We start from the raw sequence: 25,503 nt of genomic DNA, 5'->3' as shown, positions 1-25,503 counted from the left end.
TGATTGATGCACTGGGGAATGCGACACGTAGCATTAAAATGTTATTTTCTTACTGCACTTCGTGGACGGGAGGACGGCAGCAGATTGTCGCTGAGCCTGGGTCAGCGCAGCCCCTGATTACGATAGTTAGCAAGACCTACTCCACCTCGTCTGTTTCCGTTCCGTCTTGTCGAAGGACTCTGGTAAACCGAAGACCTTTTGGTTTTGACGCGCCACGTTGTATAGCGTCCACCGACGCGTACTCAACGACAAGATCTCGGTCGTTCATGTGGGATTCTTAATGTTATTTAGCGCGGCGATAGTACCCGAGAAGTCAACGAATGCAAATCTGAGGGTGCGGATAAGTATGAAAGTTGATGTGACCCGCTGCAGAGAGGACATTACCTTGTCTGAGTCTTCGAATGTGCCCCATACGTATATTTCGTATCCACGGCTTGCGCCTCGATATCCGTTTTATCCTTACCCTTCAGCTTCAGGTTCCGATGGCCCTCGGAAAATTGACGAATGGAATCTTTGGTAGTATCGAATCCCGAATTTCCCAGGAATAGTCTAGGTGCCAGAGGTTGTTTCTGCGCAGTGTACACACAAATTTTTCTGTGCTGGTTTTGGATGTGTTTTGCCATCCGTTAACAGTTTGCTGTCTTCTGCAACCTCGCCTGCAACTGTAGCCGTATATATAGCGTCTGTCTACAAGATACTAGGGTCGGGCTGGGTCAAGCCTGACCCGGATATCACTCTTAAATGTCAGACAAACGATTTCTCACCTATCCTAAGGCACTACGCTCGATTATCTCGACACGTGCACCTGCTGGTGTTGGATATGTCCGAAACCCACCCTTGTTCCAAGTCTTATGAATATAGTAGACTGGTGACCGTCTGTCTGACCACACTAGTCGTTGCAACTTCAAGCAAGAAAGCGAGATGAGACTCAGAGAGAGGTAAAATTGGATCTGAAATTTGAGTTTGGTGTAAAACAGTCAGGTGAATATCACGTGTGGGCATCGGAGACTACCCTTGTCGCAAAGATTGTCGTTTTCACTTGATACACGTATAATTAGAATATATGTGGCCTTGGGAGATTCTTCATGGTACATGAAGTACTTAATTTTAAATAAGGCTCAGAAAAGCTGGAGAAAAACAGTTGCCTTCCCGGCCATATTACATTCAAGTTTGTTTCTACTCATCTACGCCTCTGTTCCCTTAGGCTTGTTCACCGGATACCTGGGTCGGCCAGTCTCAAGGAACGTCCGTACGTTATCCAAGACTTGGCATTCACCAACATATATCGTTCCCTATAGGTAAATATAAGAACAAACGCATCGCTGAAAATAGCAATGCCTCACCGTAGTGAATGCACCCCAATGTGGTTGGACGGTCACTTGATTAGACTGAAGGAACCATGGATTGGGATTGGGTTCGCCGACGAAAACATCAAGGCCTGCACGCTTGATTTTACCACTCTCAAGAGCTTGGATAAGCGCGGCCTCATCGACAATTGCACCACGAGCAGTCTATATGGGACGTCAATATCCCAAACAATAGGAGAGATAACAAAATCGGCTAACGTTAACAAAGAACGCGCCATGTTTCAATTTTGCGATACGCTCGGCGTTGAACCATTCTCTCGTTTCGGGCGTGAGGGGACAGTGCAAGCTGAGAACATCGGAGGAGGCGAGGAGCTCGTCTTCGGTAACATATGAGACATCCAAGCTCTTTTCCTCCTCGTCGCTCAATTTCGTCCGGACTGTGATAAATCACCTTCATTCCTGTGCCCTGGACCTTCTTGGCAGTAGCTTTCGCGATCTTGCCCATGCCAAATATCCCAAAGGTCTTCCCAAAAGGATCTTCGTTTAGTTCCAAATCATCACGCCATCTGCCGGCTCGACAGTTGGCTTCAACTTGGGAGGTGTTCCTCAAGACAGCGAGGGTAAGGAACAGAGCCATGTCAGCGGTTGCATTGGTTACTGCGGTGGGAGTATTAGCAGCATAGGCACCTAGATGCGAGTTCAGATGCATGCCTGAATGTACCATATGGCAAATCATACACACCGTTCTCTGCCAAGAATTTAGTAGGGATGTCATCGTACCCCGCACCACCAGATGCGAACAATCCGCACCCAGGAAAAAGAGGCCGGAGCATCTCTTCAGTGAAAGGGCCATATCTCGCCGTCCCAAATAAAACATAGGCCGCATCGAAAGGACCGTGTTCTTCACATAGTCTCTTGACCTCGCGAATCACTTGGGGATGACCGTCGGGTACGAACCAATGGATGTCGGCTACTGCTTTGAGAGCAGTGAATTCCTCAGTGGCGAAGCGAGGAGCACCGATGCCCAGGACCTTTTTGCGTTGCGACATGACAGTAGGACCAACACCTGAGGATAGAAGGCCGAGATAGCTTTATCGGAGAAAAGATAAAAGTATGTTCCTGAACTGTTCCGAAGACCCGGCGGTGAAGAGAAATGAAAGAATGATGCTAGAAATTGATACAATTCGCCAACTGGATAGGATGGGGAGAGATAGGCAATTAGACCCTTCACTTTAAGATAAGGAACAAGCCTGCGCGATGCAGTCGTTAGAAGTGGGCCGTTCTCTTGTAACACATGCATACTCTGTTACGGCGTCGGTAGATGGAAGTATAGGCAAAGAAGAGGGAGAGAGGTAAGTAAAACAAGACGAGAAATGAACAAAGAAGACGTAAATCGTCGCCACTGCTCGGCATCATCCGAAGGTCCGTGCCGCTTTGCCTACAACCAGTTCCTCGAGAGATAACTTGTCTTTCAAAAATGGGTGTTGAAATGATACCTGCCTCAAATTCCCATGGCTGCGCTGCAAGACAAGAAAGTCATCATCATTGGGGGCGCCGTTGCCGGACTCAGCACTAGTCTTCACCTCGCTCGCTCTGGAGTCGATGTTACCGTGCTTGACTACCAGCCTTACGAAGCGAACGGGTGCGCGCCATCCAAAGGGTGCGATGCTCCGTCGGCAGATGTGAACAAAGTCTTTCGTTGCTGGTGTAAGTGCTTTGCAAACTTTCTCTATCCATATAACTTTTCCTCTAGATGGCAACCAAACGGAATACCAGCATCTCGCGTTCGCGGCAAGGGAAGAATGGTTCCAGTGGAACAAGGATCTCGCAGCGACACCTGCTGAAGACCTCCCACCCTCGCTGACCCCAAACACGCAATTGCTGTATCTGTCTGGCGTCCTTCGTCTTCCTTCAACGGAGTCTTCACCTAGTATCAGCAAGTTCGATCAGGATAGCCTGGCAACACTTACACCTGAGCAAAGGAGTCACGCATATATTTTATCAGAGGGCGGTGATCTCGGAGGAGAAGGCAGGAGAGTGCGCGCAGTCAACTGGAATGGGGATGGCTTGCTAGATTTGAACGGCGGTTTCACTAGAGCTGATAAAGCTTGTGCGTATGCAAAAGTATGCCAATTTGAATTCCCTGTGCACATATGTTGACGTTTTGCAGTACCTTGCTGGTAAAGCAGGCGTCAAGTTTATTTTTGGTCCAGAGAAAGGCAAGGTCGTCGAGATCATCACGGAGGACAAGGACGGCGAGAAGAAAGCTACAGGCGTCAAGACGAAGGATGGCGTCGTTCACACCGGCGATCTTATCATTGTTGCAGCAGGAGGCTGGACGCCGTCACTCCTCCCAGCAACCGTCGATCGTCTCGAGACCACCGCTGGGTCCGTTATGCTCTATCAGTTCCCTCCCAAAGAACAGGACCCCGAACTTTGGTCCAAGTACTCCCCCGAGAACTTCCTCGTCTGGGCATGGGGACTTAGCGACGCTAGCCCTATTGGCAACGTTTATGGCTTTCCGATTACCGAAGATGGACTATTTAAAGTGGGATATCGCGGTTTGAAGGTATGTATTCAATATAGTCCATTAAGGGATGATGTTGATCAGCATATAGTATACCAACTTCGCCGATCATCCATCTGAGCCTGGGCTGCGCATCTCCGTGCCCAAGACGAAGTATACTGAAGTCAAAGAGACACGGATACCACTCGTCGCAGTAGAGCTGATCAAGGATACGCTACGCAAGCTGTTTCCTGATATCGCCGAAAAGGCGACGGTTGCGAGCACGCGTCTGTGCTGGTACTGCGATAGCCTCGACAACAACTTCCTGATCGATTACGTGCCAGGGTATGGGAAAAGCTTGTTTGTCGTGAGTGGTGGGAGCGGTCATATGTTTAAATTCCTGCCGAATCTTGGGGGGAAAGTCATTGATGCGCTTTTGGAGAAGGGGACGGAGTATACGAAGCTATGGACATGGCCTCAGTCGGATAAGGAGAGGATTCCGTGGATTGAGAAGACGAATGGCTTGGAAGAGGGAGAGCTGGGACCACGGGTGTTACGGAAAGTGGTACTCGCGGAGGAGCAAGACTTGGCCAGTTGATATCATTGAAATTGGTGCTCAAAATTGTGACAGTACAAGGAATATTTATGTCTGTGCCAAATCTCTTAATGCTTCAGTCGATAAACTTCGCCTGAAGTAGGTTTGTACTCTGCGTTCTAGTAGCAGTCCGCTTCTTATTTTGGTTCCGAAGTGCCGACCTGAATAAGATCAGTCTCAATTATTTTTCAGGACTGGGAAGACCACGAGTCTTCAAACAGCAACAGCATATGTTTCCTACCACCTACAAGTTTAGAGTTTCATGATGATACAAGTAGACCTGTCAATCTCTTCTGTTTCCATGTCCCTAGCTCACTTCTTTTGAAGAATGTGATATCTCCCTGTGATACTGCCTGACTTAGTGTCTCCTAGACAGCCAGCGGTACATACCTATTGAGGAGGGTTGGACGGTTTGATTGGTTATAGCTATTCGCTGTAAATTTAGAGTGTGGGAGCGTCAATCTCAGCCAACAAGAAACGCGCACTTCGATGCAATCGACTTAATGGAGAAAGTTCGCAGAACGAGCCGAGCTATTATGATGGGCTGCAAATTGACCACATATACAACCTTGTTCTTGTTTCATGTGAAGTCGACGCTTGGTGCACATATTTTTTGAAATATAGGTGCCAAAGAGTGCTCTGATTGAGATCAACGGGTATAACACGTAGCTTTAGAATGTTATCTTTTTGCTGGAATTTGAGGACGGGAGGATGGCAGCAGATTGTCGCTGGGCTTGGGCTAGCGCAGCTCCAGGTCTAGGCCGATTGCGATAATTAGCAGCTCTGGCTCCCACTCCACTTTTTCTCTCATTGCTTTCAGCTTTATTGCGTTTCGGCACCGGGTGAGACCCCTCGTCTCTTTCCTTCATAATATCATCTTCCTCCATCCCAGCGTCCCTAACGCTCTTGCGCTCTCGGTTCGGCTCCTGCTTCTTCTTCGTCTTGTCGAAGGGTCGCTTCCGCTTGTTCGGTAGAACATCAGGACCTTTCGGTTTTGACGCGCCACGTCGTACAGCGTCCGCCGACGCGTACTCAACAACAAGGTCTCGGCCGTTCATGTGATGGTTCTTAATGTTGATAAGCGCAGCGGTAGCGTTTTCGATACTCGAGAAGTCAACAAATGCAAATCTGAGGTATTAATGAGTGCGGAGGTTTATATGACCCACCAAGGAATGGACATTACCCTTTACATGCACCGCTGTCCTCGAATGTACCCATACGTATTTTTCGTATCCACGGATCTTTTGCCTCTTGCGCCTCGATATCCGCTTTATCCTTTTCTTTCAGATTTCGATGGCCCTCGAATAATTGGCGAATGGAATCGTTGGTAGTATCGAATCCCAAATTACCCAGGAATAGTGTAGGTGCTGGAGGTTGTTTCTGCGCACGCAAAATTTTCTGTGCTGATTTTGAATGCGTTTTACCGCCCACTAACAATTTGCTATCTTCTACAGCTGGAACTGATGGTCTTCCTGCGAAATCGTCACCTGGAAAAAGATAGTTTAGTGGTTGACCCTCAAGGAATGAAATGAATAGATGCACACCATCCTTGATCAATAGCTTTCTTCCTATTAAATGCTTTTCGGAGAGACCAATGGCAGCAGTTTTCGCTTCGGATGTCGCAAAATCGACGTAAGCAAAGCTATAAAATAGTATCGTCAAAACGATGAATAAAAAGACGACATATCCACACACCCCCGATTCTCTCCCTTCACCCCAGGTTTCGCCGACGGCTTTGTGGGCATATGTATGCGCGTGATCTCTCCAACACCTTCAAAGAACGTCCTCAGAGCATCCGAGGTCGTCTTGTACGACAAGTTCCCTACCCATATCGAGTTCTGTCGCTTCCCAGAGGCGTCGAGCTTGGGTTTTTTAGTCATAGAGGGCTGCTCCTTTTCTGACTTTTTATTCCTTCTTCTGTCGACGTTTTTCAGCATGAGAAAGAACGGGACCATCGGGAGGTGGCCCGCCTTCGTCCGAATCGCTGGAAACGCTGTCAGCCCGTTTCCGTTTGAATGTAGGAGAGGATGGTGCTGGACTGGAGTTTCTCGAGCTAGAGCTAGTGCTGCTAGCAGAGGAAGTTGAAGACATGATGGTGGATGAAGGAAGGGATGCTATTTTTTGCTACATTATTACATACTGCATTACAATTATGACGAAAAAATTTAACATAATCGATCATTGGCACCTCCACTTTCCTTCCTGCCATCTCCCTAGTATTGCAGGTCTGACGCTGGTATTCCAAGCCTTGAAGCTTGAAGGACTGCTGGAACGTCCATTATCCTCCACATTTCGATTCGATTCCTCAGAGAAACGACCAAGAATAAATCAACCCACCCAAGCCAGCATCCAGATGTGTGCTAGACAAGTCGTCAGTTCTGTGATAATTGTCTGAAGGCCTCAGCTCTTCAGGATGCCAAGCTTGGTACGACAGGGTACGACCACTTTCCGAATTGTTGAATTCCGATATCACCTCCATCTCATCTCATCTCCATCATTACCCGCACAGACGGATAAAACACCGGTTCTCCGAGTCAGATCTGAGCGCCTATCCCGTCTTCCGCATTTGCCCCACTCTTTGTTCAGCTCGTACACCATCTCGATGATTGGAGGAATTCAGCCAGCGGCATTAGGAGACGCAATTCCACCCAATGTTCCACACACAATTGTCTGTTCCTTGCCCGCCTGGCAAGATGCTGTTGGTTTCGCAGAAGGGGAGGAAAGGGTCTCGAACTCACTAAAGGCAGGATATCCCCGACAAAAGATCCATGACTACGTGAAAGCGGTGCGTCTCAGTGCAGAATGAGTTTGAGTTTTGTCTCTGAATCACATTTTGCACGCTTAGCTATGGAAGATCTGTTCTCGAATCCACGGTGTCGAAGGAGAAGAATGTGCCCTCTCATTTTCACGTAAATCTGTTGAAGAATGCGTGTTGTATGTGAAAAAGCACGCAGAGAAACCCGGAGAACCTCGTGTATGCCGCTTCGAAATTCCCTACAAGAGCGACATGGATGTCTATGGCTTCCCGGACGTCTTTGCCGTATTCTTTCCTTCATCCGCTCTCACGGAGGCATCTCAGTTCATGATGTACACCGGGTCAGGGATATCGGCACGATTCGCAGAGCTATGCCTTGGGTGCATACCTGAGGAACTCGTTGATACCAGTACCTTCGTTGTACCCCTCAAGACCATAAATTGGCGCGACCAAGGGTATTATCAAGTCTATAGACCTGTTGAAACTGGCTCGGAGGCCAAAAGCGCTCTTCGTAGACTATTTGCTGGAGATTTTGGAGACGAGTCGACCAACATACGGGGCGTGCCAGGCGTGTCTTCAGATGACGTCTACCTGTATGCCAGTGGCATGAATGCTATCTGGCATCTCCATCTCATGATTCTGGATGCACGTCCTAAGGGACTGAAGAGTGCTGCATTCAAGTACGGCTTTCCTTTCTTTTGCAATCTTTCGTGTCTGATAAGATCGAGCAGTGTTTTGTATTCCCATTCTCACAATCTCATCGAAAGATGGGGGGCCGGACATTACGTTATCGGGAGTGGTTCTACCGCTGAACTTGAGACTCTGCTTGCCTCAGAGCAGGCAAAGAATCCTGAGCAGCCACCGCTCGCCGCACTGTACATAGATTTCCCCACCAACCCTATGCTCCGGTCTCCTGACGTCGCTCGTCTTCGGGAGCTCGCTGATCAATATCATGTTCCCTTGATCATCGATGAAACTGTCGGCAATCTCATCAACGTTCAACTGCTCCCTTATGCGGACGTAGTTGTATGTAGCCTTACGAAGATTATCAGCGGGCTTGCGAATGTCATGGGTGGCGCGTGAGTGTATTTAATAGCAGTTTTTTCTCATGCTCATTGTCGTAACAAGCCTTCTCCTCAACCCGACGTCTCCATACTACTCAGAATTCAAGGCGCGCATGGAAGAGACATACCAGGATACCTATTTTAGCGAGGACGCCATCTGCTTAGAAGCGAACACACGAGATATTAAGCAGCGCATCGCGATCGTGGACAAGAACGCTGAAGCTGTGGCTGATTACCTTTATACGCGGTCACAAACAGCCCAAGGTTCCTTTATCAAGCAGGTGCTGTATCCCAAGTACCAGACACCCGAGATTTATGAGCGGTATCTCAACAAAGAATCCACAAGCCCGGGCTACGGGGGTCTGTTGTCGATTTCCTTCACTTCCCTAGCAGTTGCGAAAGTGTTTTACGATACTCTGCCATGCTACAAGGGCATCACTTTTGGTACAATCTTCACACTTGCTATCCCCTTCACGGAAATGTCGTTTCACTCGAAGCTCCAATGGGCGGAAGAGAATGGAGTGGATCATGCCTTGGTGAGTAACCTTCCTCGGCGCTATCAACTTTGTTCAACGATGGTGTTGTAGATAAGGATAAGCATTGGAATGGAAGATTGGGAGAGTCTGAAAGACGGTTTCGATGTGGCTTTGGCAGCTGCCGAGGATGCAGCGCTGGCAACCAAGCTTAATGAAGATCCGGTTGTGCAGTAAGCATGCCATCACCCAAGGTACTCTCAATCCCACACATCAGCTCGAAGAGTCGTTCCGACTCGGGATTTGATATAATTTGATCGATAGTATCTGTCACTTGAATATCTGATATTAGTTGGATGCTCAATCTTTAGACAGCATGTATCATCGTCAAAGACCTGCTTCTCCATAACTCTTGCGCATGGGAGGAGGAAGATAAATAATTCTTGACAGCGTTTTCGCAGTTGGCAGTTAAACGGCCGAGTCTTGTTCAGCACACATTCGCGAGTGACGTCATGCTCTCCGGGATGAGAGTATCCGCGACGAATGTTCCGGTCAGATTGCTTTCAACATGCGAACATCGGCGAAGTCTGAGTGTTCTGAGGGTGTAGGATGTAACTCACGCTGACCATGTCCGCGGTCGGAGTTTTCATCAGACCCTTTGGTGATAGTACGCGTGAGTGATTAAAGTAATCTAGTTAGTTCGAAAACGACTTAATCTGGCACCATTCTAGCCTATAAAAGGACTGCGGCACATTCATTAGCATCCAACATCCTTCTCAGCTACGATGTCAACGCTTACTAGCCTTCAAGCTCTTTTTCAGCCCCTGCAACTTGGTCCACTTACCTTGAAGAATAGGGTACTCATGTCTGCCATGACGCGTAACCGCTCCGTCCCTACCAATGTTCCAAACGAGATCAATGTCGAATACTACAAGCAACGCGCTGCAGGCGGTGCTGGACTTATTGTCGCCGAAGGCATGCTTATTTGCCAGCAAGGGTACGTCCATTTCTAAGCTGTGGAGATGTTTCTATTGATTCGATCGTATTAGATCGGGGTGGCAGAACGCCCCCGGCATATGGTCGAGAGAACAAGTCTTGGAATGGAAGAAGATAACCGATGCTGTACACGCTGAAGGGAGCCTGATATATGCGCAGGTACATTCGATTTATTCATATTAGTATTCATCCCTTTGACTCAACTTCGTTTAGCTTTGGCATCGTTAGTTGTGTATATGTGTACTTGGCACAGCTATACTGACTTGCTTATCTAGTGGGTCGTGTTAGCCATCCAGACGCCCCGGAGCAAATTGCCTCTGAACAGGTACGTCGATTGCAGACACATACTAAGCATCTGATGATGCTGATTGGTTGCTATAGCCCGTTTATGCCCCTTCTGCTATATCTGCCCGAGGTGGAAAGTTCAGGTTCCTTCCCGGACAGCCCGGCTATGTTACACCCACCGCTATCGATGACCCAAGAAAGCTTCTACCGATGTGGAAGCAGGCAGCCATCAATGCGAAAGAAGCTGGCTTCGATGGTGTAGAAATACACGGAGCCAGTGGATATCTCATCCATCAGTTCCTCGATAACACCTCCAATCATCGTATAGACGAATGGGGTAGCAGCATTGAAAACCGCTCCCGATTCGGTCTTGAAGTTGTCAAGATCATGATTGATGTCTGGGGCGCCGATCGTGTGGCCATTAAACTCACTCCTGCTGGTGGATACAATGATCAAGGGTATGCGACTGGCATGAAATCTTAGCACGGCGTTCTTACTCATAAATCACAGAATGCCGTTGAAAGAGACCATCGACACATTCACTTACTTCATCAATGAACTTGACAAGCTGAAAATCGCTTATGTCGCTCTGGTACGGTGGATGGAGTTCCTTGATCCTGTCATTGACGGCAGCCACCGCGCTACTAAACATGACATCGTCGCGACATATGCGCCTCTTTTGAAGAACGTGACAGTGTTTGCGAATGCTGGCTTCACGGCTGAGGAGGCAGCTTGTTATATTTCGCAGAACCAAATCGCAGGCGTGTTCTTCGGTGTTCCATGGATTGCACACCCAGATTTTGCTAAGCGGCTACAGTACGGAAAGCCCTTGGATGGAAAATTGGATATGTCTACATTGTATGGGCATGGGAAGGATATGGAAACAGAGAAGAAGGGTTACATAGACTATCCACCGGCAGAGTATTAGGGTATCTTCCTGGTAATTATTATACTTCTTAACAGGACTCGATAGGCCTACTTACTGTACTTTATATTTGTTATCTGTACAACCGCAAGAATGTATGATATTCTCGGACTAATTAATAGAGATCTTGAGAGATAATGCGACCGGCTATCTCGGGTTTACAGCTGCTCACGTTGCGACTTCGGACCGACCTCGGTAATTGTTTGTGATTTATTTATCTACGCTTCCGTAATAAGTAAAAGCGTTCGCCCGAGTCATTACTTCGCACCTTGACTTGATACCTTTGCCTACGCGTAGTATCGCGTTATACAGACCCCCATGGCTCTCATACATATCGACGAATCTACGGGTTCTGATGCAACAGGGAAAGGCACTTCAGATCAGCCTTATCAGTCGCTGGCTTTTGCTCTTTTCACACGTGGCTCGTCGGACGGCTTTCTGACTCGAAAAGACCCATCAGGGACATATGAAGAGCCTACCCAGTCCTCAATGAAAAAGGCCAAAAAGAATGCTGATGGCTTAGAGAAGAAACGCAAAAAGCAGGAAGAACTCGCGGAGCAAAAAGCGAAGGCGCAGGGTGATGAGCAGGAGAGGAGGGAGAAGTTGCTCGAGGAGAGCAAGAAAATCATTCTGACGGAAGATCCATCGTTACCTTCGGTTAAGAAGGTATAGTGCTTACGGTCTACTCTTCGTCTATGTCTCATTCGACTCGTGTGATCAGGCAAAGATATCCCAGCTATCTGATCTACGTTCTCAACGCGTCCGTGTATTTGGATGGGTTCACCGACTGCGATCCCAAAAAGGTATCATATTCGTGGTCCTCAGAGATGGAACTGGGTATCTACAGACAGTTCTTTCGGGTGTGGTCGTACGTATATTCTAGCTGTCGTGCGTGAAAAACCATTGATTAAACTACAGAGTCAAACATACGACGCCTTGACTCTGACGCTGGAGTCATCAATAGAACTTGTCGGTACCTTGCAAGTCGTTCCAGAAGGGAAGACAGCACCGGGTGGACATGAACTCATTGTTGACTACTGGAAAATCGTGGGAGCTGCCCCTGGAGCTGACGATGCGTTTACCAACCGCTTAAACGAGGTATATCATCATTTTTCATTTGTTTCTATCGCCTCTGATTTTACTATCAGAAATCCGACCCATCTATCCAAGCTGATCTCCGTCATTTGGTCATTAGAGGAGAGACCGCCTCATCTGTTCTTCGGCTCCGCGCACACTTACTTAGCGCCTTCCGCGACTCTCTAGTCAAACACCACCTGCTCGAAGTAACCCCGCCATGTCTTGTGCAAACCCAAGTCGAGGGTGGTGCTACCCTCTTCAGTTTAAACTACTATGGCCAGCCTGCTTACCTCACGCAAAGTTCCCAACTGTACCTCGAGACATGCTTACCCAGTCTCGGGGACGTGTTCTGCGTCCAAGAAAGTTTCAGAGCTGAGAACAGCCATACTAGAAGGCATCTAAGCGAGTACACCCATCTTGAGGCTGAGCTCGCCTTTATCAGCTTTGAAGATCTCATGGATCACATCGAGACAATCATCTGCGAAACGGTTGATCAGCTCTTGGCCAACCCCGTCTCAGCAGGCCTCATTCAGCAACTCAACCCCGGATTCAAAGCTCCGGAACGACCGTTCAAGCGCATGTCGTACTTTGATGCTATCGCATGGCTTGTCGAACATGGAATCAAACACGCCGCCGAAGATGCAGAGGGGAATGTCATCCTTGATGAGTCGGGCCAAGCAAAGATGGTGGACCATGTTGTTGGAGATGATATTGCGGAGGCTGCAGAGAGGCAGATGACGGATATCATTGGGACGCCAGTGTTCTTGCACTCTTTCCCAGCTGAGCTCAAGGCGTTCTATATGAAGAAGCTGCCAGCCGAGGAAGGCGCGAAAACTGTTTACACCGAAAGCTGTGATTTGCTGATGCCAAACGTCGGTGAGATCGTGGGTGGCTCGATGAGGATTTCTGATATGGAGGAGTTGCTGGCTGCATATAAGCGCGAGGGGATTGATTCAACACCGTATTACTGGTTCACCGATCAGCGTAAGTATGGGACTTGCGAGCATGGCGGGTACGGATTGGGAGTTGAGGTATGTTTGATCTACCGTCATTTATCCAATACCCTATATTAATGTTATGTGTTTAGCGCTTCCTTGCGTGGCTTGCGAACCGGTTTACCGTCAGAGAGTGTTCCTTGTACCCAAGGTTTGTGCTTCCCTGTCGATTGTGGTATAACGCTCACGGCGCATCGTAGGTGGCCTGGACGTGCTACTCCCTAGATGTTGTGTGTGTGACATTGTAGAAGTTACTCTACTAGACCTAATAATGAAGGTTTGACTATTGACTAGACTGCTTATTGATGTTCGACCGCAAAACGGGACTAGCCGTATACTTGGATTACTTTTTCACAGCAAAGATGTCACCGACTCACTGTTTTCGTCTCAAAATCAAGTACGACTCCATATGTGTTGCCTAATCTTGGTTTTCGTATCGCACGCTACTGTAGTAGCTCCCCTCTGTTACCTTGGTGAGATGTGGACTTATATAAGAAGCATTCACCCATCTTCGTTCTATGTTGACTTCATCTATCCTGTGATCTGATATTGCCTACTAAAGTGTTGAAATACTTAAGTGGTTCGAACCTTTTGTTCAGATTCGGATGCACAAGGAGGACTATAACCAACATATCCCGGTAGCAAGTATGGGTATTATAAAATAAAATAAAAACTACGATAGAACATTTAGTATCGAGGAAGGTGTCTTGCAGTAAGGGCAAAACCCATCACGACACCCTCCTCCAAAGTCCGAAATACAATGTTCATGAACTATCGAGTGCTGAAATACGGAGGGAGTGTGTGGCCGAGGGAAATTAGGTGCATTCGATAGCAGGGTATCCCTAAAAGAAATTTAGGCGCAGATGAAAAATATGACGGTGTCAACTGACCGGGCGTACAAAAGTCCAATAATGAAGTGTCAGCCAGACACGCGAGTAGACTACTTCCATGTAAAGAAACATGTAAAGCCATCTTCGTTTGTAGGCATTCAAAGCATGCGCATTCAAAAATTCTGGGTACCGCTCTTGTAGAGACGATATAAGTTCTGGTGTCCAATTCTCTTCGAGACGCCTATTGATTTTAAGGTAAGAAGCTCAGCAAAGAGCACAGGAGAAATTGGATCTGACCTCGCCCATTCACGCAGACATCGGCAATAATCTGCGATAGGTATTGAGTTGGAAATCAGTTGCACGGGCTACCCAAGACGTACGTGGACCGTAGTCCTCAACACTTTCCAGAGATAGGTGTCCTCGAGCAGCCGTCTGGAATTGCTGTGCAAGCCAAGTAGCGCTGAGAGGTACGGCATATGGCCAATGATATTTCCGGATGAAATCATCACCCCTGATGAAAGTCGATGAGCAAAGGATGCATGCTAGAAAGAAATTCGGTACTGGTATGGGCTAAACATGGCATCTGGGTAGCATGTTGCAGAAAGAACGACAGCGGCGTTGCCATCTCTCAATGCCCAATCAATGGTTCTGATAAAGGTTGACATGTATGGGACTCCGACGGCCTGTAGGGACAGTGTGAACATTTGGTCTACGAATTGTGATAGAAGGTTTACCTCGACCATCTCCAGGGCAATACAGGCGTCAAAAGCCTTTTCGAAGCTTGAAGGCATTCCTCTGTAATCCATCAAATGAATTTGAATTTGGGACTCAAATCCTGCTTCCTTGACTCGCTCCTCCGCCAATACCTTTTGTTCTACCGACAACGTCAAGGAATCGACGGTACATCCCATCCTAGCTGCCTTCAGAGGGAGAAAAAGTCAATATTTACTGTCCAGTGACAGATTAGGAATTCATTCCCACCGCGATAGCGAGGCTGCCCCACCCACTCCCTATCTCCAGCACACGGTGCCCGGGAAGTAATCTAGCTTTCTTCAGTACGTATTCAATCTTACGTTCCTGAGCACGTTCAAGATCGCCACGAAATCTTCGTCCAGTTAGATCACCTCGGACGCCGCCTTCTTCATCGCTCCAGATAGGACAAGAATATTGCATCTCTTGACTGAGGAAGGCCTGGTTTTGGTTTCATAAAAATCCTACAAAGAAACAGATGGAATTACTTTGTACAAGTCATTCGCCGCATCGTAGCCTGCAACCTGGATAAAGGAATTAAGCCAATACAGATCTGATGCAGTTCAAGTAAAAACGTACGTTGAGAATGGATTGATTCAAGCCATGGCTCAAGAAGCGATGTATGACGATGCGGTCTAGGATAGACCTGACCTTATAGGTCAAGGACCATACCCCGCTCATATGGGGGAAATTATCAATATAGATCTGGGACAGAGAGGTCAGCCGTTTTATCGATGAGAGATGCGTAGATTTACATTCAACACTTCCTTCATATAAGGTGAGCTCACTTCAGCATTCATGTACGCCTCAGAAACTGCCATGGCACGTAGTGAGTGCGCGAAGTAAAGGAAATAACGGAAGCTAACATCCAACATCATACGACAGATAAACCCGAACCCAAAAAGTTTCATCCTTGATGATAAGCTTGCCCTCGCGATAGCCTGCTGAAGCTGGATTGTATGTGCCAAATTTCCAGATAGTCCCATCACAGTCGGTGATTTCTAGCAGCCCCTCTTTTATACCTTTGTTGAGGGAAGCGACGATAGTGGAACGTGCTATCAAAGATAGCGGTCAGAAACGTGCTCCGTAGGCAATAAGCCGACGGGTACATACCAAACGCAACGAAAGTAGACCAGAATCGTCCTCTCTGAACGGCAGAAAAAGACGGCAGGGGCAGTGCGGCATAGGATGGAGACATCTCAGTAAAAACTGTGAATGCAAGGAAACGGTATACAACATGTAGGCCATTACTGCTGCAATATATATTGTGCTAGCCACTCCCATTTCAGGGAGGCTCGGGCACATAACGCAACAGAAAAGTTGTCGCAGATGCTTGTCAGGGACTACTAGGCAAAAGAGGCCCTTAGAGACCAACAACAGCGCTTGCAATTAAACGTCCCGTTCAGTGATACAGCTTCAGCGCCGTGCACGTGGTGGCAGTCGTTGAACAAGTTTCAATCAAAAGCAGATAGATCAGTGCAAGATCAGTGGCTTCCGCTTTGATGATGTAATGGTTCGGCGCAACGTCGGCGGCGGTTGCCCGCCAAGCGGACAGGAGCCGACTGACTTAGCAGGTTTGGGGCTTCTCCTAGTGGGTTGATTCTATTAACTCTCCTCCCAAGGCGCTTAGTCGGCTATCTGACGTCGACGTCCCAACAACACAAGAATCTGGTTTGCCATTGGCCTTCCAGATCTCTTGATCATCAACAAACAACTTTGTTTTCAAGCCCGACTTCGTCATACTCGGGTTTCTGCTGTTATCATGCCCAGTTATATCATGATAGCACTGAATGCGAAGGATATCATAGATTCCTTGAAGTTAGGCTGATGTCCGAGTCCAACCTCTTTTTGAAATCGAATTGTACTGGTACGTTAGTATATCTTTCTCATGTCCATCTTTCCGCCGTGATTGTGATCTTCTTAGGGATAGCTTCCATGTGCGACTTAGATATCTCTGGAAACAGTCGGAAGAGTACCATTTCTCTCCGGGTGAGGCAAAAAACTGTGACGGCAGTTGGGACTCAGGTGGGAGCCTTGTGAGTATGGAAAGTCTAATTGCCTCCGGACGACATGACGAGAGCTAGACGAGAGCGTCTTTTTGCAAACGCGAAATAAATCCAGCACTCAACCTCCACGGTTGGCAGTGTGTTCAATTGGTTACGCCTGATCTCTGAGAGTATCCAATCTTCACCTACTCGTCCCACATGTAAGGTCATATAACATGTGATGGCGTGTCGAGCCACCATATGTAATATGGCTTAAAGGTAGTCAAGAGGCAGTACTCCGATAATACTCGAATAAAGGCCGATATTGGCATTGATACGTCATCAGGGGATCACCATAAATGGATGAGGAGAGGGTGCAAGCACAAGAACATCATCCCGCCCTGCCGACTTCATGCCGGCCATCAGATCACCGTGATCCCACTTGCCCGCTCACTGTGTTGGGTGATAAGCAGTACAACTTGGTGAAATAAATCGGAAAAAATCAGGAAAAAATCATATAAATCGTGGAACGCCAGAAGGAGTATATCCCAATGTCACGGGAACACAGTAGATCGAGTCTGGGCTGTACAAAGCAAGCACATTCCGTATTCAGGAACAATAAGACCAAAAAGCGAATTGGGGTCTTCGATGACATCACAAGCCTAGCCCCAGCTACCGTCCCGCATCTCCGATCAATCAAAAACAATTATCTAACCCTCAGCTCAATCAAAACATGTGGATATCCGCTCCGAAAGCCCGACACGCTGGTGCAGACTGTAGACAGGACTTGGAATTGGATAACCTACGTAAAATACCCTATTCCTATTCACCAATAGCAGTATATATCTGTATAGCTTCCTCATCAACTTCGCTCCCATCATCATTCTCAGACTCACCCTCATCCACAGATTCTTTGTTTCTATGGATACTCTTGTCACTCTTGTCATTAAAACCTATGCCATTGCCAAATCCTGAGCGAGGTTCTGAAAGTTCTCCGGGTACTATACTTCCAGTGAATCCGGGCTCTCCAGATAAAGCTGAAAACCGTTTCATATGCAAATCATCAAAGCGACTCCACTGTTGTCGGTACCGAGCAATTTGGAAAGCAAGCATTGGATCCGTCGATGATAATTCTTGCTCCCGCTGACATAAGTAGATATCCTCGTGGCGGATGAAGGTTACGACACGCTTGATCTCAACGTTAAGGCGGTCAATCTCCTCATACGCTCGCTGTAACTTGAAATACCCATCCATTGCGGCCCGTCCATTGGGATTTGCCCATGGTTTCTTGATTATATCCTCCCGGGCATTTCTGAGTAAGTCGAAGTTGGCTAAAAATGCATATTCCACAACCTGATCCCACTGCAGTGGTGGTCGTGGTGGGCTCATCGCCTTAGCAGCGGCATTGTATTTGGTCAATGCCACCTGAATAGTTTTCGAGCGTACTTTGAGTGCATTCCCGATATGTCGTCATTGTTTGTAGCCTGTCAGATTATTTTATTGAGTACATATGCAATGATACATATCAGGTATGACTTACCAGTTTTAGACATATTCATCTTCGTAAGTTCAAATATCCGGGAAACAACAAGGGCCTCCAAATTATTCAGGCACCGTCGATAATCTCTTGTTCGTACCAGAGTCTGTGCCGACTCCCATGCTGCCATACCGGGAGCCCAGCGTTCATGCTCGCCACCAATGTTAAGGAGTAATTCCATGTGCTGGACATTTTGTAGCTGCTTGCGTGTCTTCTCTATTAAATGCCTTCGAGCTGTTTCCTTTCTACTAGTTTTGTCTCTTGACTGGGTGAATGTTTCCGGTGTGATGATGTCACTATGTTCGACCCTGGTTTTAGCCAGTTTTGCCCTGTTACGGTTACATCAGAAAAAATGTCCGAGTAGAGATACAGAAACATACTCAAGCATGTAGAACTCGACAAGCTGAGAGTAGTACTCCATAGCGCAAGTCTCAAACTCTGGCTCCTTAGTAAGACCGTTCAAGTATTCTTTCTCCTCCTGTAGCCATTTATCGAACTCGGACTGTGATTCGATTCCAAGGACATCCATAGTCTGGACAAGAGCTGGAATCTCCTTGATTATTTTCAGAGCTTGCTTATAATTGCTGCATAGGAATTTACCTGTAAATTATAAGTAAAGTTTCGAGGGAGAGTTATATGACATACTGAGATTCTCGTAAGCATCATTCCTATCAACGTGGTGCATATACATGATGATAGCAAGCCGCCGATGATATGCCGACATATGCCGTGTTGAAGACGCTAAAGAGTTGCTTTTAGAAAACCAACGCTCGCAGGTTTCCAGGTCCTCCAGTCCCATACCGAGAATGTATGTTCCAAGATTGCACAGCTGACAACGGCGGTTATGAGCATGACCATGAAACAGTCCAACCAAAGAGCGATAATGATGAAGCCTTGCTTTTGGCCCTATAGGCGATCTGTTGATAGTAGTCCCGAATTTGCATCCAACATCGTAGCCTACACCGAGTTTGTCCCCAAGAACATCAATAAGCTTATCAATGATAGCCAGTGGATATTTTGCTCTGACCTGCCAGTTAGAACTGAGCATTGTTCAAGGTGTGAATGATGCACAGCTCTCCACTTTTAATCATATCTGCTACCAGCAGAACAAAACCGTGTCGACAAACAGAGAGGAAGATCCCTGTCTCATCGTATATGCCCCACATCCTTGAAGTCAAATCGTTTACCATATTTGCCCATCTTTCCGTGCATGGGCTGGGCTCCATCGGATTTTCGGGGTCAGTATCGGTTGTGAGTATTTCACCAATTGCCTCCTTCGAGAACTCTTCCACATGTGCTCGGGAGACATAATAATTTCCCCACCCTGACACCTCTCGCAAGTCAATCCTTGCTCGACGAGCCGGTTCAGTATGATTCATCGCGAAGCTATCGCCCATCTCTTCGCTGGCAGACTCTGTTGAGTTCTCGCTCAGTCGTCGCAGCAAGTTATTCCCGTCAATTGCGAGGAGCATTTTGAACTCCAGTGCAGGTTCGTCCTTCACCGTGAATGTACATGCAGGATAGCAGTTCCGAAGCCGCCAGTCAGGTTCATCTCGGGAGAGAGCATTCATAACACGCTGATCTACCTGGCAGAGAATTTCGATATAGACATCATAACATATCCGAAACTGCTCCTGAAGATGGGAATGGCACGGAGATTGATGCAAGTCACATAGAGCTCGAACGAAGGCTTGGACAGAAAACTGAGGGCATTGGAGATGGCACAGATGAAAAGTTTCCATAGTTTTGATGGTGATGACAACCCTGGGGGTGTAAGGGGCACAAGGCAGCAGACCGTGTCGAACCATGGCAGCAACAACGGTGTTGTCTATTTTAAGCATAGGTATATCTTTAAATGAGTTGCCTGAAACATTTGAGCATGGCCACGCAATGCATAGATAGTGAGAACTTACTATCAAAGTCAACGACACGAACTCTTAATGAGCCATCAATATCCGAACTTTCATAGCTAGCCACGCCTCCACCCCCAGAGCTATGGTAGCTGTATGCTAGATATGCATCTACAGCTCCATCCATACATCCGTCAAATGCCTCATTGCGCCATTGGGTTCTATCACGTTGACCTCGTCCATCGGCATGTTTCCTATGGCACTCATGGAGCAGACCTATGCATTTAAAAGCAATTGGACTCACTTTGGATGCATAGCATCACGAAGTTGTTCAAACTCTCTGCCAGCATGGCTTATTTCCAAGGATTCGTTGCCACACACGACATCTTCGAGAGTGATCCAATTAGGATCATCATCATCCTCGAAGGTATCAGCGCTGTGGCAAAAGCTTTCCAGATTTTGAAGCTGGTGAGATGTTAACGCTGTCCATGGGTTCAACTTGAAAAAATAGCTAAGTGAGTTGGACTACATACTCTTTTGATATGAAACACGCTCTTGCATGTTTCGATTTTTGAACTTGTGCACACTAGCTTGGGAGAGGTTATGCTGAGTTGAATTGCCAGCATTATCATAGAGGTTGACTGAAATTCCTTTACGACGCATCCTGTCGCCATGCAATAAGTCAAAAATCGCGCCACGCGGTTCGTTACCAAAGCCACGCGAAGCTATGTGACTACAGTCACATGATGTTCATTTTTGCCGCCGCGGAACTCGGTAAAGTAATATCCGGTAACTCACAACGGCCGGTAACCTGCTGCACCACCTTTGCCCGCAAGCTCTCCAGGATTCAAAAAGCCAGATGCCTGTGACTATGCGGTACACCAAGCTATGGAGGCCTCTAGCAAGACTGCTAGGACTGAAGGTTCGCTGTCTCCGCCCTTGGAGAACAGCACCAGATTCCTGGTGAACTTACCCCATCTCTGCAGCTGGCTACTTCTCGCCATACACCCACGATGGTGCCATCCATGTATGCCTGGATATCGACAGTCTGCAGGACATAGCAATGATACCGCCCCCGTCGAACGAGCAAGACATCATTGATATCGAGCCATCGGTTTTTGCTCAACCGCTATACAGCCAGACGAAGCCCAGCTCCCCTCCTTCAAACGCTACTTCTCCTTCTCCCCCAGCAACCCCAGCACTTCCCCCTGCCTCCAAGCCATCATCATCTCATCGCCTGCGACGTACGTTTGCTCGATATCAATACCAGCAGACCTTCGGTACCAAGGTCAAGGAAGTGACCCGTAAACTCTTCGAAAGCGCGCCCTCGCTGTCTACCACTTACAACGCGAAGGGGTATGGGTTTACTGGACAGCGAAACGAGTACGATAGGATGTCATACACGTTGGATTTTCTGTTGAAGCATGGGTTTACATTAGTGGAATGGAATGGCGTGTACGTCTCTCCTCGTCATTCCCCTTTACTTCTATCTGAATTATTTACAGCGATCCTTACCCTATTCTGGATATTCAACATCGCATCATCGTCTACCTCGCCGGGCAGCCACGTGAACGGTCTGAGGAGGTAAAAGACGGCGTGTGGAGAGCATTTGAAGGTGCCCTCGCACAATGTTCTGTGTCTGACGCCGATAGTCATCACCACCGAGGCAACTACACTCAGCTCAGCATAGGAATTTCCTATGGTGGTGGCCAGAAACGTCCGGGAAACCTTAGGAACCGCCCAGCCAACGTTCATGCCCTTGATCAACTTCGCACCAATCCTTGGGTCCAACGGCTGGTTGGATTTATCGATCGTAAGGTTATGTCTTTTATTGTTCCAGCTCGCTGACACTTATCTAGGTGCTTACGAAACTGCGTTTCCTAACTTGCGGAAGGAATATGAGAAAATTCTCAACAACCTAATACAGAACGACAGCCGTCTCCGCCGAAACTGGGTGAATTCCTCCTTTGCAGCAGCTACGTTCAATCTCGGGCCCTCCACTTCCACCTTCCGACATCGAGACTACCTCAACTACGTTCTCGGGATGTGTCCAGTATATGCCGGTGGAAATTTCGATTCCAAGCAGGGCGGTCATTTGATCCTGTGGGACCTCAAGCTTGTGATTCAATTTCCGGCAGGAAGCACGATCATTTTTCCGTCTGCCCTCCTCGAACATTCAAACGTCCCCATCCAACCAGGCGAGTTGCGATTTTCCTTCACGCAATTTACTGCTGCCGGCCTGTTCCGTTGGGTTTATAATGGCTTCAAGTCAGATCGAGAGATAATAGAAAATGGTCAATGTGTCGAGAAGGTTGGCCTCCAGATGCGCAAGGAGAGAGTTTGGGCAAGGGGGCTGAAATTATTTACTACACGCAAACGGTAGATGTTCAATATATTGACTATTATGAATTCTGTAACTCTAAGACTAGTCTGAGTGAAATATCATGGCACTGTAGACCGAACTTGAATGAGAAGCTGTTCTAATACTGTAGCGAATTTGTGAACATCGGTTTCAAATGTCATGACCAGAATATTTGATTCAAATTAGGCTTCACAACACATCGTGTAAACTATTTAAATGAATAAACACGAAACGATGTATCAGAATATCCTTCAGCCATGAAATCTTAACTAGTTACATGTGCAGATAAGCCATACTAACAGACACCTTTCAAAGGAGAGCGAACTCACCACGTTATAATTCGGAACGACTGTCCGAACTGTCTACAAGTCCCGGAACCAGCCCTCAATGAGGGAATGTGGTCAGGAACAATTAATCTTTACACTTCGTTGTGAAGAATGTTGCCTCAGAAGCCACGTGGCTATGAGTCCTTGAGGTGCGTAGTGTCCTTATTATTTACGCTATTCACTCATTATTGCACAGAGCTTCATTGATAGAACGACAAAAATTAGAGAGGAAGCGAGAGGAAGCGAGAGAGCGGATGCGAAGGTAAGTGAGTCTCAGAATTTGTATTCTCTATACTGAACAATGAACATATGGTGTACAGAAGACGTCAGGAAATCAAGACACTTGATGCAGCAACACAGTCGGCATTGAAGGACGCGGCCCATGCATCTCAGGCAAAGTACCGTCAGAAGCATCGATACATACTAGGGGTTAAAGAGGCCGACAGAAGGCTAACGTACGTCCTTTTCTTCTAGCCTTCATGTGATTGATTAACCCACTCTTCAACGCAGTGCATATATGCAGGGTTGGGAGAATAACCTTGACAACATGCCCGAATACAAGCACCGCATTGGACATCTTAAACAACCCGATGATTATTCTTTAGAAGATATTCAGCACCGAGAACAGGAACATAACACTATATTGAGTACCCAGAATCAATAGACATTTTTTTGGATATTTTATGCGAACATGCGGCAACACAAAGATTACGAGATGGAAAAAAACTACGCAGTGTTGGGGATGGAGGGACGGGGCTTGGATGTAACATATTCAACTTGTTTACGCCCGACTGCGTCATGAAGGGCATCAAGTGCGCGCCTCTCGGAGAATGCAATTTTTACAAGGCTATAGTTGATTTTTCCAGCGGCGTTCAATGTGGTTTCACTGTCAAAGGATAAATACAAAAGTATATCATAAAATTTTAAATAACTTACTACGTGGTATAGATCTTGGGGGCGAGACTGGCAATTACCACCCAGTACAGCTTCTGCTTGTCAGGAACTTTACCTTTATCAAACAGCCCGATTTTCCCTGATTGCTCGTCATCAAATGACTGCATGGGATCCGGAAATTTATTGGGTGCTGCATTTCGCCCGATGAGGTGATCTTTCCATGCAGTGTCCCACACAAGCAAAGCATTCAACTGGTCAGGAAAACCCTTGATTACAGCAAATGAAAATCCTCGTGTGCTCTTCAAAACGTCCTCCCTGTTTTATTGAATAAGAGAACGAGATATAATTTGAGAGTATCACTTACTCTTTATCAAACACGCCCATGAGTGCACCTCGCGTAACAACCCAAAAGGACGACGTCTTGTCCTTGAGTGGAGCACTGATTTTTTTGAATGGAAGATCAAGCATCGACCTGGGGTCATTGTCGTTCCATGGTGTGATGTCCTTTTGATGGCCTTCGAAGTCGGTATCCCAAGTTTCACGGTGGCGGGGGCCAGGAGCCCGGGGACGCTTGTTCATGACCATGATCGGTCTCTGGATAGGCATCGCATGTTTGAGCGTAGTACGTTTCGCCCCTTTCACCATCGTCGGAAGAACCCAATCTCCATATGATCCATCTGGACCCCGCTTCGTCTCAATGTTCTTCTTTGCTAACTGTTCATAGTCGATCTTGGGTGAATTGGAAGGGAGAGGGGCCTGGCTAGCGTGTATGGTGGGAGAATTGGCTTGACTCTCAGATGGGTTGCCAATGGGAAGTGACGTGCTGCAGAGCTGTTTGTAGCGCTCGTCTGATACTGGTAGGCCATAAGAGCTGCGGATACCACGTCTAGGAGGTCCCGGCTTGGTAGGAGTCTCCGGAGTGGCCGGGCGTGTTTGGAGCCCTCCCTTTGGGCTGTCCATGAGCGTATCAAACGCAGGAGGACCAGAGAGGGCGTTCCGTATCCACGAGCTCCCAGAAATAGAGGTCGGGAGAGCCTCAGTGGTTGGTGCAGTGGGGGCTGAAGCTAGTTCGATGACTTCAGAGTCAGACAGTGTATCAGAGACCGGAGAGTTTGCGGGAGTACAAAGATCTATGAAGGTGAGCATGGCCTTTTCCTGCGGAGTCAGGTTGACTGGAGGGATGGCAATTCGCAGGGGAGTGGTTGGCTTGGAGGCAGGGATGAACTTGATGGGCGATGGAATACGGGTATAAGAGGATACGCTCGAGTCAGTAAGACTTGACTCGGTCGACGGAGATGCAGATACAGAGCGGGCTACAATTTTATGTTCAGTTACAACCACTAAAATGTACGGTCAATGCGACATACAACTGCGGGGTGCAAAAGGGTGTGCCATCGTAGTAGAGAAGTACGTTGGAGATGGGAGCTATTTCAGATGAATCACTCATCTTGAGGTATTCGAGTGACAGGGCGGCAGTATTATGAGAGAGATGTAGAGAAGGGCTTGAGTATCATGAGAGAGTGAGAGAGAGAGCAGAAACAGTAATTCACGATTGATCGGATCAATATTATTTTTAGCTACAGTTTACAAGGACTTAGACCACTGAATCTGCCATATTCAATTGGCTGTTTCAATGTCGTTTAACACCATGTCTGAAATAAACTCTATGAAAATTTCAACAATACTCAGGCTTGTACTAGTCATAATTCTGTAGCTCTGTCTATCAGGAACCCGAGTGCAACTGCCAACCACTCACACGTTATGTTACTCGCCTTAACTTTCAAGAAAAAAGTCACCAAGAGCTGTGACCCTACTCTGGAATTTTCTAAAGGATGTCATGTACCGCTGCTGTCGCTACTAGTGCATATGATGTCCTCTTGGCTTTTCCCATGTTTCGTGCAACTAGTATTGAGGTTGACGCCACAGAGCATGAACAGCACTTGGAATACATGTGGTGAGTTTATTTTTTTACCATGTTCACTGACCCTACG

At 47.3% G+C, this 25,503-nt stretch overlaps 11 protein-coding genes across 11 annotated transcripts; 6 read left to right on the top strand and 5 right to left on the bottom strand.

The window, feature by feature from the left end:
• Positions 1-966: 966 nt before the first annotated feature.
• On the bottom strand, positions 967-2,731 carry EV420DRAFT_1526543 (D-isomer specific 2-hydroxyacid dehydrogenase). Its single transcript, XM_060472422.1, has 6 exons — positions 2,610-2,731; positions 2,050-2,557; positions 1,759-1,994; positions 1,566-1,721; positions 1,344-1,511; positions 967-1,292 (listed from the first exon to the last, which is right to left on the bottom strand). The coding sequence occupies exons 2-6, from the start codon at positions 2,354-2,356 to the stop codon at positions 1,185-1,187; spliced, it is 975 nt and encodes a 324-aa protein (XP_060333414.1). The 5' UTR covers positions 2,357-2,557; positions 2,610-2,731; the 3' UTR covers positions 967-1,184.
• Positions 2,720-4,745, top strand: EV420DRAFT_121422 (FAD dependent oxidoreductase). The gene is made up of 4 exons (XM_060466385.1): positions 2,720-3,014; positions 3,061-3,431; positions 3,478-3,876; positions 3,926-4,745. The coding sequence occupies exons 1-4, from the start codon at positions 2,819-2,821 to the stop codon at positions 4,409-4,411; spliced, it is 1,452 nt and encodes a 483-aa protein (XP_060333413.1). The 5' UTR covers positions 2,720-2,818; the 3' UTR covers positions 4,412-4,745.
• A 235-nt stretch (positions 4,746-4,980) lies between these two features.
• On the bottom strand, positions 4,981-6,549 carry EV420DRAFT_121502 (uncharacterized protein). The gene is made up of 4 exons (XM_060466391.1): positions 6,104-6,549; positions 5,953-6,050; positions 5,592-5,895; positions 4,981-5,536 (listed from the first exon to the last, which is right to left on the bottom strand). Exons 1-4 carry the CDS (start codon positions 6,361-6,363, stop codon positions 5,080-5,082), a joined length of 1,119 nt encoding a protein of 372 aa, XP_060333412.1. The 5' UTR covers positions 6,364-6,549; the 3' UTR covers positions 4,981-5,079.
• Positions 6,550-7,010: 461 nt separating this feature from the next.
• Positions 7,011-8,937, top strand: EV420DRAFT_1266644 (pyridoxal phosphate-dependent transferase; the record flags this gene model as incomplete). The annotated part of the gene is made up of 5 exons (XM_060467345.1): positions 7,011-7,193; positions 7,254-7,843; positions 7,895-8,242; positions 8,292-8,763; positions 8,815-8,937. The coding sequence occupies 5 exons, from the start codon at positions 7,011-7,013 to the stop codon at positions 8,935-8,937; spliced, it is 1,716 nt and encodes a 571-aa protein (XP_060333411.1).
• Positions 8,938-9,485: 548 nt separating this feature from the next.
• On the top strand, positions 9,486-11,076 carry EV420DRAFT_1664558 (uncharacterized protein; the record flags this gene model as incomplete). Its single annotated transcript, XM_060478958.1, has 6 exons — positions 9,486-9,697; positions 9,750-9,855; positions 9,910-9,919; positions 9,972-10,021; positions 10,078-10,439; positions 10,492-11,076. 6 exons carry the CDS (start codon positions 9,486-9,488, stop codon positions 10,907-10,909), a joined length of 1,158 nt encoding a protein of 385 aa, XP_060333410.1. The 3' UTR covers positions 10,910-11,076.
• A 78-nt stretch (positions 11,077-11,154) lies between these two features.
• On the top strand, positions 11,155-13,476 carry EV420DRAFT_121248 (asparaginyl-tRNA synthetase). The gene is made up of 6 exons (XM_060466384.1): positions 11,155-11,572; positions 11,628-11,774; positions 11,825-12,004; positions 12,055-13,014; positions 13,071-13,129; positions 13,179-13,476. Exons 1-6 carry the CDS (start codon positions 11,225-11,227, stop codon positions 13,201-13,203), a joined length of 1,719 nt encoding a protein of 572 aa, XP_060333409.1. The 5' UTR covers positions 11,155-11,224; the 3' UTR covers positions 13,204-13,476.
• Positions 13,477-13,793: 317 nt separating this feature from the next.
• On the bottom strand, positions 13,794-15,756 carry EV420DRAFT_1639964 (S-adenosyl-L-methionine-dependent methyltransferase; the record flags this gene model as incomplete). Its single annotated transcript, XM_060477043.1, has 12 exons — positions 13,794-13,820; positions 13,878-14,049; positions 14,106-14,136; positions 14,189-14,319; positions 14,370-14,491; positions 14,543-14,728; positions 14,790-14,999; positions 15,047-15,082; positions 15,138-15,263; positions 15,314-15,372; positions 15,425-15,613; positions 15,672-15,756. The coding sequence occupies 12 exons, from the start codon at positions 15,754-15,756 to the stop codon at positions 13,794-13,796; spliced, it is 1,374 nt and encodes a 457-aa protein (XP_060333408.1).
• A 1,609-nt stretch (positions 15,757-17,365) lies between these two features.
• Positions 17,366-19,921, bottom strand: EV420DRAFT_1266632 (uncharacterized protein; the record flags this gene model as incomplete). Its single annotated transcript, XM_060467344.1, has 5 exons — positions 17,366-17,988; positions 18,066-18,409; positions 18,461-18,680; positions 18,726-19,102; positions 19,152-19,921. 5 exons carry the CDS (start codon positions 19,919-19,921, stop codon positions 17,366-17,368), a joined length of 2,334 nt encoding a protein of 777 aa, XP_060333407.1.
• A 1,524-nt stretch (positions 19,922-21,445) lies between these two features.
• EV420DRAFT_1266019 (uncharacterized protein) lies at positions 21,446-22,313 on the top strand (the record flags this gene model as incomplete). Its single annotated transcript, XM_060467304.1, has 2 exons — positions 21,446-21,743; positions 21,790-22,313. Coding segments are annotated over 2 exons (822 nt in total), but the record flags the coding sequence as incomplete, so codon positions are not given.
• A 416-nt stretch (positions 22,314-22,729) lies between these two features.
• EV420DRAFT_1639961 (uncharacterized protein) lies at positions 22,730-23,282 on the top strand (the record flags this gene model as incomplete). Its single annotated transcript, XM_060477042.1, has 4 exons — positions 22,730-22,767; positions 22,815-22,880; positions 22,939-23,073; positions 23,129-23,282. 4 exons carry the CDS (start codon positions 22,730-22,732, stop codon positions 23,280-23,282), a joined length of 393 nt encoding a protein of 130 aa, XP_060333405.1.
• A 62-nt stretch (positions 23,283-23,344) lies between these two features.
• EV420DRAFT_1477413 (uncharacterized protein) lies at positions 23,345-24,907 on the bottom strand (the record flags this gene model as incomplete). The annotated part of the gene is made up of 4 exons (XM_060469419.1): positions 23,345-23,504; positions 23,555-23,827; positions 23,877-24,825; positions 24,880-24,907. The coding sequence occupies 4 exons, from the start codon at positions 24,905-24,907 to the stop codon at positions 23,345-23,347; spliced, it is 1,410 nt and encodes a 469-aa protein (XP_060333404.1).
• Between the last annotated feature and the right edge of the window lie 596 nt (positions 24,908-25,503).

The sequence above is a fragment of the Desarmillaria tabescens genome (assembly GCF_030435595.1).
Source record: "Desarmillaria tabescens strain CCBAS 213 chromosome Unknown EV420scaffold_10, whole genome shotgun sequence".
Classification (NCBI taxonomy): Eukaryota; Fungi; Basidiomycota; class Agaricomycetes; order Agaricales; family Physalacriaceae; genus Desarmillaria; species Desarmillaria tabescens.
Note: the sequence above shows the minus strand (reverse complement) of the source record. Positions and strands in the feature narration are given on the sequence as shown.